At 39.9% G+C, this 14,691-nt stretch overlaps 1 protein-coding gene across 10 annotated transcripts in view; it reads right to left on the bottom strand.

The window, feature by feature from the left end:
• Window positions 1–261: 261 nt before the first annotated feature.
• Window positions 262–14,691, bottom strand: part of rbm47 (RNA binding motif protein 47) — a 38,832-nt gene continuing 24,402 nt past the window's right edge. For 4 of the 10 annotated variants that reach the window (XM_041984195.1, XM_041984192.1, XM_041984191.1 and 1 more), the window contains 6 exons: window positions 7,736–8,594; window positions 7,236–7,566; window positions 6,811–6,834; window positions 6,163–6,372; window positions 4,320–4,519; window positions 262–3,554 (listed from right to left, as the gene is read on the bottom strand). In XM_041984195.1, coding sequence (XP_041840129.1) covers window positions 3,303–3,554; window positions 4,320–4,519; window positions 6,163–6,372; window positions 6,811–6,834; window positions 7,236–7,566; window positions 7,736–8,563 — 1,845 coding nt within the window. In that variant the 5' untranslated portion in view covers window positions 8,564–8,594 and the 3' untranslated portion in view covers window positions 262–3,302. Of the gene's footprint in view, window positions 3,555–4,319; window positions 4,520–6,162; window positions 6,373–6,810; window positions 6,835–7,235; window positions 7,567–7,735; window positions 8,595–12,066; window positions 12,156–14,691 lie in introns of those variants that run through there. The other 6 variants (XM_041984194.1, XM_041984196.1, XM_041984201.1 and 3 more) reach the window with 6 other exon arrangements.

Below are 14,691 nucleotides of genomic sequence, written 5' to 3'. Positions count from 1 at the left end.
AGTAAAGTTGACCTGCCACAGAGGAGTTTATGAAACATTGTCCAAACACTGTGCTCCTTCTCCTCTCTCTCCGCCGTGACACATTGCTTAACAATAGCTGATGTATGAATCAGGGATGGGTTCTCTGACTCTGAAGCATTCAGCAAGCTTCTCATCTTTTTAGCAAATTCTGTTGTTATCCATTTTAATCTAAAACTAAGGCTAGATGACATGGTTTATACAGTGTAGGGCACAGTCAAAATGATTGACAAAAGCAGTGCATCCTCTCAAAAACACTTTATTTGCTGAAGTTTATCACTATAAATATGACAATGCAGATACAAACCAATGAGGCAGTTTTTCTTTTAAGATAGAAAGTAGTAGCAAAGACAACATCTTGTCAATAAGGCACATATCTGGAAGAGTTTAAATGATAACCCCTATTATGAGACTCAGCATATGTAGTTCCACTCTACAGCCGTGACACCTTCATCCGCTGCTGCTGCAGTGTGAGTTTAATGCAAGTAAAATAAAGTAAAGCAAGAGTTCGGAGTGGAAGGCAGAATTACAAGGATGCAGTTATTTGCCTTTTTACATGTCAAATCTTAATTGCTGCTAAATCATTGTTGGACCTTCGGTAGTTTAGCCACAACTGACACGCAGAGTTGCAACAGCACCAGCTCAAAGTTCCCGTGGGTTGTAACACCTCAGTGTGCCAGCTATAATCTTTACTGAAACTGCTACATGCAGCTAAACTTAAAGGTTCTTTGTGTTCCCATTTATATAACACCAAGTATATAACTGATAACAAAAGCAAAATAAACTTCTCTGTTTAAAAACTATTCATTACTTTGGCGTTAACAGAAAAAAAAGGTCAAGAAAATGCTTTTTCTACTTTTGTTACTCTGAGTTTTATCCCTACACAAGGTGTAAATAAGGAAAAGAAATACATTTCTGAATATATTATACCTTTTCTTTTCACTTCATACAGGACACAACAAATGTAATGCATATATTAAATATATAAATCCAGACTTATTGTCATCATAATAAAAGCTGTTAACAGTAGTTAGTTCTCTACTTAAAATCCAGTTTCAGTGGAGAGAAAATACAAGAGATGAAGTGAGATAAAAATTCATACAAATATGGTTATACTTTCCAGTTTTCAGCGTAATAACTTATCTCAACCATGATGCCATTTCAATGTGTGCTATCCAAAATAAAAGAATTGGCTAGAAAATAATGTAAAATACACTGAATAAAAACTGGGCTCAAAGACAAGAAAAACAAAAAAAGTTTTATATGTTTTGATATATGTGTTACTGCTGGTGAGAGTGACTTAAAGGAGTTCAAGGGTTGCAGTTCAAACATGGCAAGGCCACGTGAATATTTCCGGGTGAGGTACTGCTCTAGGGCAGGGGTGGACAACTGCGGTCCCGAGAGGTTTTAGATGTTTCCCAGCTTCAACACGCCTGATTCAAATTAAATGGATCCAACAGTTTATCAGGTTCTGCTAAATGGCTCATTCATTTCAATCAGGTGTTTTGAAACATGGAAACACAGGAGTGTGGTGGGTAGCACTGTTGCTTCACAAAGCCCAAAAGTGTGTGTTCAGTTAACTGATGATTTTCAGTGTGCATGTTATTTTCTTTTGCCCCTTGCCTGTTTGCAACTGGTAATCAAGCGGTTATTAGAAAAAAGTTCATTTTTACAATTCTTTCCAGCACACTGGAGAATGTTGCCAGTAGCAGCTAAACATTCAAAAGGCTTATTCTATATGCTCTTCTTTATCTGTAAAGAAAAACTTTTAGAGATAAAAACACTGAAAAAAAAACCCCAAACAGTCAAATGACTCATGTCCACCCTCAAGTACATGCTCTGCATTTAATATCTCTTCATCTTAAAGTGGCAAACTTTTGCCTGTTATAAATATGTGTAAGTGCACCTTGGTCAGCGGCAGTTTGGAGGACAACAAATGAAGAGGAGACTTGGGAGTGTTAATGTAGGCGCTTTCAGCAGAGAGACAACAATGGAAAGGCAGCCTCATCACATCTGACTACCACAGTACAGTAAGTCAAAGCACATTGAAGTGAAAGGCACAGTGAAAAGCATTGACTTGTACCAACCATATGGGGATGTAAGGCACTGTAGTCAGGCACAAAGAGTCTTTCCAAAGTTGTCACACAGGAGTACATAAAGTGTTTTGGTTAGTTTTGGCAAACATGGGAGTGCCCTAGTCCTTATAGAAAAATGTTAAATTTCTCCCCATATTTGTTCACCATACAAAAGTTAAAAACAACAATAAAATACGTTAACAAGGGGGGGGAGGGACATCTATTCAGTCTTAATCCCCACCAGCAAAGTATTTTAAGATGGGGATTATATGCATGCACATAATGTCTTTACAGTTCTCTTTCATGTTTTTCTCCCATAAGGATTCTGTCAAAATAAGCTGTCGACATAATAAACAACAAAAAAAATGTTTCAGTAAATTAAACCAGGAACACAAAAGTATACAAACTAAGACATACCTGAAACATTTAAAACCTTCATTTAAAATGTCTAAAACAAAGTTAAACTAAATGAACCAAAAAGTACCAAACAAGCATGTTCAAAACACACACATTCAACCAGTTCAACCAGCATGAACTGGCAGCATCACCTACAGCATGTGGAACTGTCTAAAATACTATATATTATTAATAATAATAATAATAATGAAAAAAAGCTTCAAAATATTAGTAGCCTACATCCAAAGATAGTGGAATCCTCTTTTATCAGTAGTTCCTGTTGTACATTTACTTCCTTTAAACTCGCTTTGCTCTCTGTTTTGTTTTTACACTTTCTGATGTAAAGGTCTTTTTCTGAGAACAAATACCACCATAAAAAAACTAGAGAGGCCTATGAACACTAAAACTTTAAATATGCATCTTCTCTTCATAAATACTTGAATGTACCTTCAGTGCCCCGTTGCCATAGCAACAACACAGCAGGGTTCAGGCAGAAAGTGAAGGTGTTTTATGGAGAGTTGTTGTTATCGGTGGAGAGGAGGAAGGTGTATTCTATGTTTATGATGATATGAACAGCTAAAAAATATTTAAAAAAGTGACAGCCTAAGTGAGATGGTCATCTTATCTGTTTCTGGATAAACTGAGGATGACAGCAACAAAATAGAAGATGTCATCTTGTCACAGCCTTTGCTCTTAATATTTTCTACAAGCTCCCTTGGAGCTTCAGTTCATGAGATGCTTCTGTGTTGAGGGACACACACCGCTGAGATGTCATTCAGTCACAGGCTGGATTACTTGGCGCGAGCCTCCTAATCAGTATGTCTGGTAGACATCGTGGATGGGCAGCTGGAAGGCCGTGGCGGGGAAGGCCTGTGGCATGGCATAGCCGGTGTAGCCTCCGTATGCGGCAGCTGCCACAGCTGCGTTTTTCTGAAGAGCAGCCAGCGCTGCTGTGTTGGCAGCGTAGTTTGTGATGGGAACGTAACCAGCTCCATACAGGCCGCCGGCTGTGGGGATGCGCTGTACATTATGGGCCATAGCATACACAGGAGTGATTGGACGGCCCTGAGTAACAATAGAGAAAGAGAAATGATTATTATTAAGATATGCAGCAACTAAGAAATTAGCAATTATGTAATGTCAATAATGTCATAATTCTGCCTGTTCTAACTGTAATATAACCAGTAACATAATAACTTGCCAATAATGTAATTTGTTTGGGGCTTTTTTTTCTGTTTACATTTCTAAATTAGAGTTTATTGTCTGTGCTTAATATTGCCATTATATTACCTACTGAGTTAGTTAGAGTTTCAAATAAGGTCTGAATCCCTGAGAAATGTTTGAAAGGAGTTTTGAATATATGGTTTAAAATTTGTTTGACTATGCAACATCCAACAGAGACACTGACATGGAATTATGAATTTACATATTTAACCAAATAAAAAATATTCTAAATAAAGATTTTGCACAATAAATAATACTGGAACTGGCTCTCACAACTGTAATTAAGAACGTTACAGTGTACACATCCATGATTTATCCTAACCCTAACTATGCCATTCATTATAATATTTTGCAAACTGCAGAAATACTGCAAAAAATGTTTTATTTCCAAGACATGCAGTCCTATTCATTTATCAGAAAATTAACAGCTGCAGTTATTACATTTTCAGAGGATTCTTTATTAAACATCGACTAGTAACATAATAACCAGCAAATAATGTAATAACTTATTACAGACACAGTAACACTTTCTTAAACATCTGCTTATTTTGGGGATATTCTACAGCTTTATCAACATTAAGCATACTTCTGTGTCATAAGACACACCTGGAAAGGTGGAGGTGTTGACACGGCGGGTAGGACTGTGGCAGCAGCGGCAGCAGCAGAGGCAGTGGTGTGTTCGGGATGTTGCATGGCCAGAGGGCTGATAAGATGTTCCACTGTGTGCACTTTCCCCTCCTCCATCAGCTTGGCAGCAGGAGCGGCACTGAACACTGGGTACTGTGCACCTAGTGCAGGCAATGCCACTGCACACAGAAAGTAAAAATGAAAGGCTGGATAACAGATTGGACCCTGATAAAGTACAACAAGAGACAAGTCACAAACATGCAGCCATGTTGAAACATGCATGCGGTCATGCTGAGATCAGAAAGCAATCTATGAAGAGAATATTGAAGTACTGAAGAAAACTACTAAAGATGGGGTGAAGGATACAGTTTAGGCAACAGGAGAAAAATAAGTAACACAAACTGGCGTTGGGGTGTGATTTGGATTATGATGGTGCTCAACTGTGTGTTAACCCCCTTCTTTCATCATGCACACACACACACACACACACACACAACGGCAAACACAACATCAGTCATTGTTTCAGATACACAAAAGTCTTTTTAATCTGGTGGAGATCCTGTGATTCCACACAGAGTGGGAGCAAAACCAAACTCCAGTTTGAGGTCATTTTTTTTCAGAAGCAATGTCAGTAAAATGCACTTTACAAACCAAGCCTGTGATCACCCAGTACATGGCATTAATAGCAATGACTGGCAGTTAAATTTAATTATGACAAACAATTTGGATTAGTAAATTTGGAAAAAAAAATTGAAGACCGAAGGATGAGGCCAGTGTTGATAAATACTGAACATACTGAATTTCTCTCTGTAAAGTCTTAACTCACTCATCAATCTACAGTCACATAAAACCATGTGTAACTACATTCCCTGCTTCTGTTTTTTTCACGTCTTATTTGAGTTGTGTTTCTGCCTAGAATTTTGCACCAGTGCAGCCACATTTCTTTCCGCTTACTGGCAGGAAAACAAAATTTAATTTAGCAGGAGGAAGTGTCTCACAATTTTGTTGTAACACCTCTCTCATGTTGTTGAAAATAACCCACAAATCTTCATAACACTGGCATTATCCTTTCAGCGATGAGTGGATGAGATCATCTGTAGCTTGTTTGTTTAGTTTGGACTGCCAGCTCCTCTTTGACTGAAACTGATGAAGTTTAACAAGGTAGAAAGCTTCATATGCAATATAGAGAATTTAGTTTTTTGTGAATTAAAGAATTGTGTTTTTTTATTGCAGTGTTTTACTGCTTTCTAAAACGGAAAACTAATATCAACCATCTTTCAAAAGTCATAGTTGGAGCTGCGTCTATGTGTGAAGTGCAGTGGTGGAAGAACAAGCATTTTCAGACAGATAACAGCGCTGTGTGGGAAAAAGGTTTTCTTTCATTTCTGTGGAGCTACTGCATTAGTAGCAGTAAAACCTAAAAAAAATGGCAAAATTGTATAATTTAAATCCTAGATTGCCTCCAATCTTTAAAATGTTTAGATTAAAACAAGCACCAACCAATGCAGCCCTTTAAGTTTCTTCAACATAGCGCTGTTTTGTGTCTGGATGCCCGAAAAGACAAATTTCTAATGAGGAGGAAAAGGATAGAACAAGGAATTGAATAAAGCAGCTACTTTCTGGTCATGCTGGAGTACAGATATTTAATCTTATTTATGTTTTCTGTAAATCAAATAGAGGGAAGTCTTTCTGCACATGACCATCCAGCAACAGCTATCATGCTTATTCACAAAAGGGTTCCTCAAACCACAAAGGAGAGAGGTTTAGTAAAAAGGCTTTGGAGATGGGCAAGGACATGGACGGTTCAGTCTGTCTCACTGACTTGTGCCAGGTTTGATGCCAACTGGGTTGACAGAGGCAGCAAGCTCCAGACTGGGCATCAGCTCATAGGACTTTTCAAGCTGCTTGGTCTTGCCCTCGTGGTAGCGGCTGTAGATACCACGACCGGCAGAGTAACCTCCGAGGTATGACCCACGCGGCCCAGGGGTACGATTACCTGCAGCAGCACGACCACGACCTCTCATAGTACCTGCTTAAAAATACAATTAAAGTAGTATGTTGACAGGAGTTGTGGTTTATGACTTAGACTACTTTTGAAGGGGCACTTGACTTTGAATTTAGGAATCCTTATGTAAGAGACTTGTTTAGCTTCTTGTACAAGATGGTTGTTACTGGAAAGGTTCAGCAATATTTACTCAGGATTTGTGTGGAGGTCTTCTGCTCAATTTGTTCCGCCTGAGTACTATCCTTCCTGATTCTATTAATCAGATAGGGTTATGCAAGTACAAGCAATGTGAAATACTCTAAATGTTTGGCGCTTTGGTGAGGGCCTTGCAATAACTCAGCATGAAATGGGAGGTGACAGCACAGCAGGAAAAGGATGGTGTTAGAAAATGTAAAGTTTGTCACATGGCAAGAAAGCTTATTGTTCATTAAAGGCATAGGTAGGAATATGGATGTGAGAGATTACCATTGTTCTGTATCATTGGGGATCCTTTGGAGAGAAAACCAAAACACAATGATTGTTGAAAGTCAAATAGATTATCCTCATCCCACGCAAGACCACATTAAATCAATCATGTAAGATAACGGGATTAGCATTCATTGGTCCATCAGCTTGTTTTGTCTTTCTGTTTTTTTTACAAACAAGTCTCTGATTTTCAGCCACAAACTAATCAAGTTAAAGATTTTTTAAAACTGTGAAAGTCTTGTCATCCAAGATTAAATCATTAATTTCTCATCATTGAGGACATTTATAAATCATATGAAATGACTGTGTTTTCATTGCTCTAACATCTTCTAGTCATTATTAAGCCTTAGGCAAAACATTGGCTCAAAGAGTTTCTGCTTTTGCACCTGATCATTAAAAGAACATTAAAAAAAATTAACTCTAACCTTTCACAAAGTAGTCTCTGTTCGGTCCAATGAGGGTGTTGTAGGGATAACCATAGTAAGCCAATGTGTAGGGGTCACACTGATAAACGTAGCTCTGCTGAGTAGCTTCTGGGGTGGCAGAAACGCCACCTTTGGAGGCCTTCTGGCGCGAGTACTGCTCTTTATCTACTGGTTTGGCAAGTGTCACCTCGATGCAGGACCCTTCTATCTCTGTACCATTGAGGTTGTCCATAGCAAGAACAGCATCATCCCGGGATGTAAAGTGGACAAAAGCATAATCGCGGATTTTCTTCACACGCTCCACACATCCAGGGTTCCACTGGCTAAAAACCTAGTAAACAAAAAAAAAAAAAAAAAGGAGAAATGTTATCTGATTAGTTGATTAAAAAGAGAGATAAAACTGTGTATGTCAGGCAGAACATGATAGGAAATTAAGCAAAAAAGGCATGTCAACTTATTCTTAGATTCCCCCAAATGAAAAGGTGACAAGTAAGTCCCACCTGTCTAATTGTCTCCTCGCTTGTTTCCATCATTAGATTTCTGACATAGAGAATCTTCACTGTTTCCATCACATCTTCATCTACATCAATTTCTGGCTCCGCCCAGTCTACTGCAATCTGGTGGCCCCACAGCTGAATACGCCCCGGCATCAACTTCCTGCGAGCCATGGCGGCTGCACGATGTGACTCATACTCTACAAAGGCAAAGCCACGGTTCTTCATCTTGTCTGCAGCGCTGGCATAAACTATCACATCTAACACGCCTTCCGTCACCTTGGAGACTTCCTCCAGGATCTCCTCACGCTTCTTGGTTTTGGGAATGCCACCAATGAAAAGACGGCAGTTGTCCACAGAGGAGCAGACCCCCAGCAGCCGCCCTGGCCGCACCTCATAGTTATTCAGCTCCCGCACGGCCCTCTTGGCCTCGTGCTTCTCTGTGTACATCACAAATGCGTAACCTCGGTTTTTCCCATCAAAGTCCATCATCAGACGCATCTCGTAGATGCGTCCTACAGACTCAAACACTGGAACCAACTCATCCTCATAAACGTCTCGTGGGATCTTGCCAACAAAGATTTCACATCCCCGAGGAGGAGATTGACCACTCCAACCTGGAGGGGGGCCGTATTTGCGTTGACCGTTTTCCTGCACCATAGTGTAGCCCGTGCGCTCCATCAAGGCCACCAGTGCAGCCTCGTTGGGAGCTCCTGCAACACCCTCGGGGATGTTGATCTGCCCATGGAGGGAATGGTGGGAGGCACCAGAGGGTTTGGAAGGGGCAGCGTTATTGCTCATGGTCGAGGAGGAAGCAGGATCTTCGGCTGTCATTCTGACAAAACCATCCAATCAGATCTGGGGCCTGAAGAGAAAAAAATAGACAAGTTCATTTAAGTAATGATATTCAACAGCTGCTGGAAAGACAGAGAAAGGAAGGATAGGAAGAAGAAAAACAAGAAAACACAGTATTGATCAGAAAATACAATTTCAACAACAAAAGCCCACAAAAACCCTGCTTGCTAAGGTGGAGCAAAATTATTAACAGCTTGTACAGCATGCATGATTACAGACAAACCAACCAAGACACATAATGTGACCTGAAAGTAGCAGTGGAAATACAGCATCCATAAATCCTCAGGGCGCCTTCCCCTATCAGCAGTTTTACAACCTTGTTTTGTTGAGTCCCTCAGATCCCATGCTGATCTCTGACCCCTATCAGAGAGGATGAAGGACTGTAAACCCTGAAAATTCGAGCTCAAGGTTCACTGAGTATGTCTGGGTCACATGCTCAGTGTGTGTGCGTGTGTGTGTGTGTGTGTGTCAGAAGTAAGAAAAGTTGGAGTTAAGCTATACAAGGAATTCTTTATGAAATATGACCCCATACTGGGACAAAAGCTGCGAACATTGATTTATATTATACAGAACTTGTTGCACACAGACACCCATGCACACATATACACACACACACACACACCACCAGACGGTGTTGGACTTTCAACCCTCTTATCGATATGAATGTAATTCAGTGTGTGGGTGCAGCTTTTAATGTGTGTATTTCTGTGTGTGTGTGTGTGTGTGTGTGTGTGTGTGTGTGTGTGTGTGTGTGTGTGTGTGTGTGTGTGTGTGTGTGTGTGTGTGTGTGGTTTCATTAAGGGTCAAAGCCCTAAAAGAGTAACAGAGAACAATCAGAAATCGGCTTCCAAAACATAAACCTCTTACTCTGTTATTTTCCAACACAGCCAGCATTCAGAACGGAAAAATCCACAGCATTTTAAATCCCCAAATCTCCCCTCAGTGCACAACGCCAAAGCAACCGATCAAAGATACAACAGTTACGTCTTTTCTTCCAACCTAATGTCCTGAATGCAAAGGAACAACATCTTGTCAGTGATGCAAGATTGCCTGGACGTTGATGGAGACAGGTAAGACCATCATCAAAGGTGAAAAACTATAAAGCCAAGCAACCATGGTAACATGCACACTCATTTGACCTGACCCAAAATTGTACTCTCCCACACACACAGGCACCTGTTTATTTGCTAGTTCCCCACAAGGCTTGAGGGCTTAGTTTTACTCATGTAAAGATAAAAATGACACAAACTTGAAAGAATGAAATGGACTGAAAAAAAAAACTTACAGGGGACACATTTAAACTGCATTAGTGGTTGATGTGGACTTTTTCAACTATTTTGACAAGAAGGTCAAAACAGGGCAAAAGCTGAGTGTGAGGAAACACATGCTGCTATTTCCGCCTCTGTCTTTAGCGGGTATTGACTCAGGTCCAGATGACATGAGTCTTTATAAACGTATAAATTTCAAACAAAAGAATAAAAGAAAAGGTAGTGATTCTGGTCAGTGAAGCTAGAGTTTTCCTTTACTACAAGGAAATAAGACCTATCAGTCAACAAGGTGCTAAAAGCTGACAACATTTTATCACTTTCGTAATAATTTGTCTCTGTTTTGATTTATTTCCCTGCTCCGACAGCTCACTGTGCCCTCTCTCTGTTCCTCCTATCATGGTGACATGCTAACACAACTCCATGTCTTATCAGTCTTATCTTGTCAGCCTGATGACAAAGGGAGGACAATATTCACTTTGGGAGCTCTGCAAGGTGATAAAAATGAAGCTGTGTAACACACTGAGGTCAACACATAGGGGTGACACACACACACACACACACACAAATCCCTTTTACTGGTAATCGTTGGTGTGTGTCAGAACCTTTTTTGTCTTAGAGAGAGCTGACCTGTTTCCTGCTGTTGACCACTCAGAGATATTCCAACCTTCCTCAGTGCTGACTGTGACAGAAGTGAAGTGAAAATCAAAGATATGAGAATAGTTGCTGTGTGTGTGGCATTGAAGTGTGTCTGAAAAAATTTACCAAAAATAAATATAACAGGAAGCAACAAAGGCAGCAGGGGAAAAATACAATATAAAAGAACAAAGATATTATTTTTAGCCAAAAACAAGGAATATGTTTGCAACACCAGCTGTGAGAAAGCTTTAACTTTGTTCATGGAGGATGTGCATGCAAGCCTGCATATGTGCGAGTGAAAGAGGCAAGGAGGAAACCTGAGGTACAGCCAGGTAGATGATTAACTTCAGTGAACACAAATCACAGCCTTTGCTCAGAGGACATAAAGATTTACAGATGATGTTTCAGTTAGTAAAAAAAAAATGGGGGGGTGGTTATGGAAAGTTATGAGCTCTTAGGTTGAATAGGTGATTCCTTTGCTCTGATTTTAACTTCTTTTGCTGGTGCATAACAGGAACAGTCAGCAGTTGTCAGGTTAAACATAATCAGAGCTCAGACACAGAGTTCACCTGGTCAAAGGTTATGACCTTAGAAGGGAAGGAGTAGCCAGCGAGCGGTGAAGGAAGTTAGTGTTCCAGTTATTGCCATGGAAATTGTCCATTAGGTAATGTTTATGAGCAATAGAAGCACCTGATTCACTACATATTGACAGCTTGTTACTCAGGACTGGATTGTTTTATGAGGGGACCAAAAAGCTTTCATGGGCTCTTTTATAGATAATTTCATAATCACTGAATGACTGCTGCTGGTAAATCCTCTTGTTTTTCCCACAAATAAACAAATAATATATAACCTTATAAAGTGTAGTCATTTGCAGTGTAAAAGAGGAAAAGCTCAGTACTTGTTTTGTCTATGTCCTGATGTCGAATTAAGTCTGCCACTGAGAAAAATCTCAGAAAAATCTGGAGATTTGTTCAGAAGTTTTTAAGTAAGCAAACCCCACCACCCCCACAGTTTAATGCAGATTAAGGAGCTAGAAACATCTATGCACATGCACAACAGTAAGAAACTATGCTCCTCTCAGTTAGCTGTTGCCCTGACTGACAGTGGTCCAGCTTACTGAGGAAAACAGGCCTCGGGACGCTGCCATATTAGTGGATGTGTTTAGGTGACTGATTCACAGCCAGCAGCCACTGATGACAGTGTCACAACTCAGCAGAACAGGATGAACCAAACAATAACGCTTAAAATGCAAGCCTCAATCTGCTGCAGTTACACACACCAGCAGCAGGTGGGACACTAGATGACTCATGCAAACGCAGACTAAGGTATCCTTTAAATCTGAGACAGATTAATAGACATAAGTGATTAAAAAGATTCCTAATACAGTTTCAAGCCGCACAAAGGTGCCATTGAAGGACAAGTCCCTCTACAGTTGAGGCAAAAGGAAAAAGAGAGGGGAAGTGAGACTGGAACAGAGCAAAAACATTAAGAAAGATAATGTCATCGCAGAGGGATGGTGGTGGGAAAGAGAAGAGGAAGCAGAAGCAGAAAGAGGTCAGATAAGAGGATAGCTACCCCTGTTGCTTCACAGCGCTCCGCTGCCTGGCCGCCTGCTCTGGGAGTGTTAGTCCACCTCCATGAGAGACAGGTACAGCAGGGCACTGAGCACAGAGTCCAGCCTCCTCTACACTAACACACACACACACACACACTGAGCCAAAGCTGCAGCCATGAGGGCTGATGAGGGTGGAGCTAAAACAGGTACTTTAGTGAACAGTATTTGTGTCTTGGCGTGTATTAAAAGTTGCTTTTATGATACACGAAGATGTAAACAAAGCTGGAAAGTAATTATCTAATCAAGTGTTCAACGTGCTGTACTTAGCAGATACTTTCCCCCCTGCTGTTAATACAGCTTTACTTTTATTCATAGTTGAAAATACCATCGTCAAAGCTTTTTTGTTTTTTGTTTTTTTTTTAACCATGAAGAAATAAATTAGGTGATGCTGAAGAATAAAACGATGTATGATGGGAAATGTAGTTTTGATGGCTTGAAGGGTTTTCTGCTTAGTGATGCAGTAATGTGGGAAAAGGCAGGAAAAGGGGAAAAGGCTTGCATGTCCCAGTCAAAGTGACATTTGGAAATTCCGACTGGGAGTAACCACTGAACTGATTTATGTCATGTCAGCACATGACTCCTAACCATGTGTAAATGTGTGTGTATATTCAGGCGTCTGTGTGTGTGTGTGTTTTTTGTACATAACAACGGAGAACACGTTCCTAGCACAGCTTAACTAAAGCAAACAACACACACCTTCCTGAGCAGTCAAGAGAGCAGATAGGAGGGAAAACAACGACCAAATGAGAGGTCGAGTGCTCAGTTTGTGGAGAGTTTCTGTTTGAAAACTCTCCCTAAACTCATTTAAGGAAGAAAGAGAAAGAGGAAAAATGGAAGAAGGATAAAACTGTGTGTGGTCAACCGCATGCTAAATTTCAACAGCTATTGAAACTAAAGACTGAGCAAACACGCAAGAAGAAAGCCTGTTTAGCATAAAGATCAGGGCTGGGTAATGGATTACATCTAACCCAGATTATGTAATTTGATTACAAAACAGTTACAACTGAAAACCAAACTGGTTGTCATTCTGGTCCTACAAGCAGATGAGCAGCTAATTTATCCTCTTTTTAAAAAAAATATTATTATTAATTTCTCTTTTATTCAACCAGTTGGATCCCAACTGAGATGTAAGATCTCTTCTTCCAGGAACACCAGGTCAAGACAGCAGCATGAGACAATTTCACATAAAAAATAAGTATTTCAAATATTAGAATGATATGATAGATGTTTATAACACCAAAGAGGGAGGGTGTTGACTAAACTGGGCTTATGCTTGAACTGGTAGAGCTATTAATATGTTAGAAGGGCTTATAGCAGCAGACAGAAAATTAGGGTAACAAGAAATATTATAAAAGAAACAGTTTTCACTAACTGAAGAATAAACCAGTACACTGAGATTGTGCTGTTTTGAAAAGAGTCATTATGTGCATTTTCATGCTGTTATGGTTTAATCCTATTTCAAGGGAATTTGTACCCACTTTGTGTATAGAAACTGTGTTGTTGTAATAATATGTGTTGATCTATGTGTATTTTTTCTGGTTATTTATCAACTGGCATGTAAATTGACTTTCTAGTCATGTTGACCACTCAACACGATGAATGAGGAGGCCAGTTGGTGAAATCAGGTTTCCCTCAAAGCCAACAAGGTTAGTCAAAATCAAAGATTAACTGTCAGTCATTAGCGAGAGCCAATCAGAATGGGGATACGCTTCACATGGTTCGGGTGTTCTGGTGACTGAACAGCAGAGCCATCAGGACATCAGGTCAGCAGTTAACTGTTAAACCCCACAGCGAGCCTGGAAAGATAGACTAAAACATTTATTCTTGTTCCTTTAATCATTGGACCTGTCCTCTAAATCATTATTCAGTTATCACTTATTTTCACACCAACTCCTTCAGATGGTTTAATAGAGAAGACATAATAACACATTCTTACTTTACATAGAAACCTTTAAAATGGGGACATGAATATCGACTTTAATCTGTAAAAAGGGGATTTTGGCATTTAATGTTTCAATGTAATGTAAATGTACTGGTAAAACAACAGTTGATGTCAAGTCCAAAGATATTGTTAGCTTTTGCTAACAGGATATATTTTGGATGCTGTGTGTAGATGAAAGACACTCCGGACCAGGAATATAACGTTTAGCTTCCTTTTACTGGAGATGACAACACTTTACAATCTGCGGGACAATCACAGACTGTTGAACGCTCTAGCACCAGTGCAGACGAACGTTTTACGTCCACACCAGGGCCAGCGAGCGATCACACACAAACAATTCCCCCCGGAACACTAAACAACTCCTACAAAGTTCCGCTTACAGGTAAAGCTGTACTACTAAAACACAAACGGTCTTTCTGTACTATGAAATATAACTGACAACCCAAATACTAAGCAATATAAGAACATAAACATTGTTTGTACTAATTCTACACTACCCCCCCTTTTAAACCACACCGAGTCTCTTCGGCGTCATACCAAATGAAGGGTCAAAGTTTACCCACAATAACCTAACAGGAACTACCTGAACTTAACTGCCTACAACTTGACATTACTATTTAGTTGTCCTAATTATTTTAAAGAG

Source organism: Melanotaenia boesemani, chromosome 4 (genome assembly GCF_017639745.1).
Source record: "Melanotaenia boesemani isolate fMelBoe1 chromosome 4, fMelBoe1.pri, whole genome shotgun sequence".
NCBI classification, from domain to species: Eukaryota; Metazoa; Chordata; class Actinopteri; order Atheriniformes; family Melanotaeniidae; genus Melanotaenia; species Melanotaenia boesemani.
The sequence above is the reverse complement of the archived record's forward strand: the minus strand, read 5'-3'. Positions and strand labels throughout refer to the sequence as shown.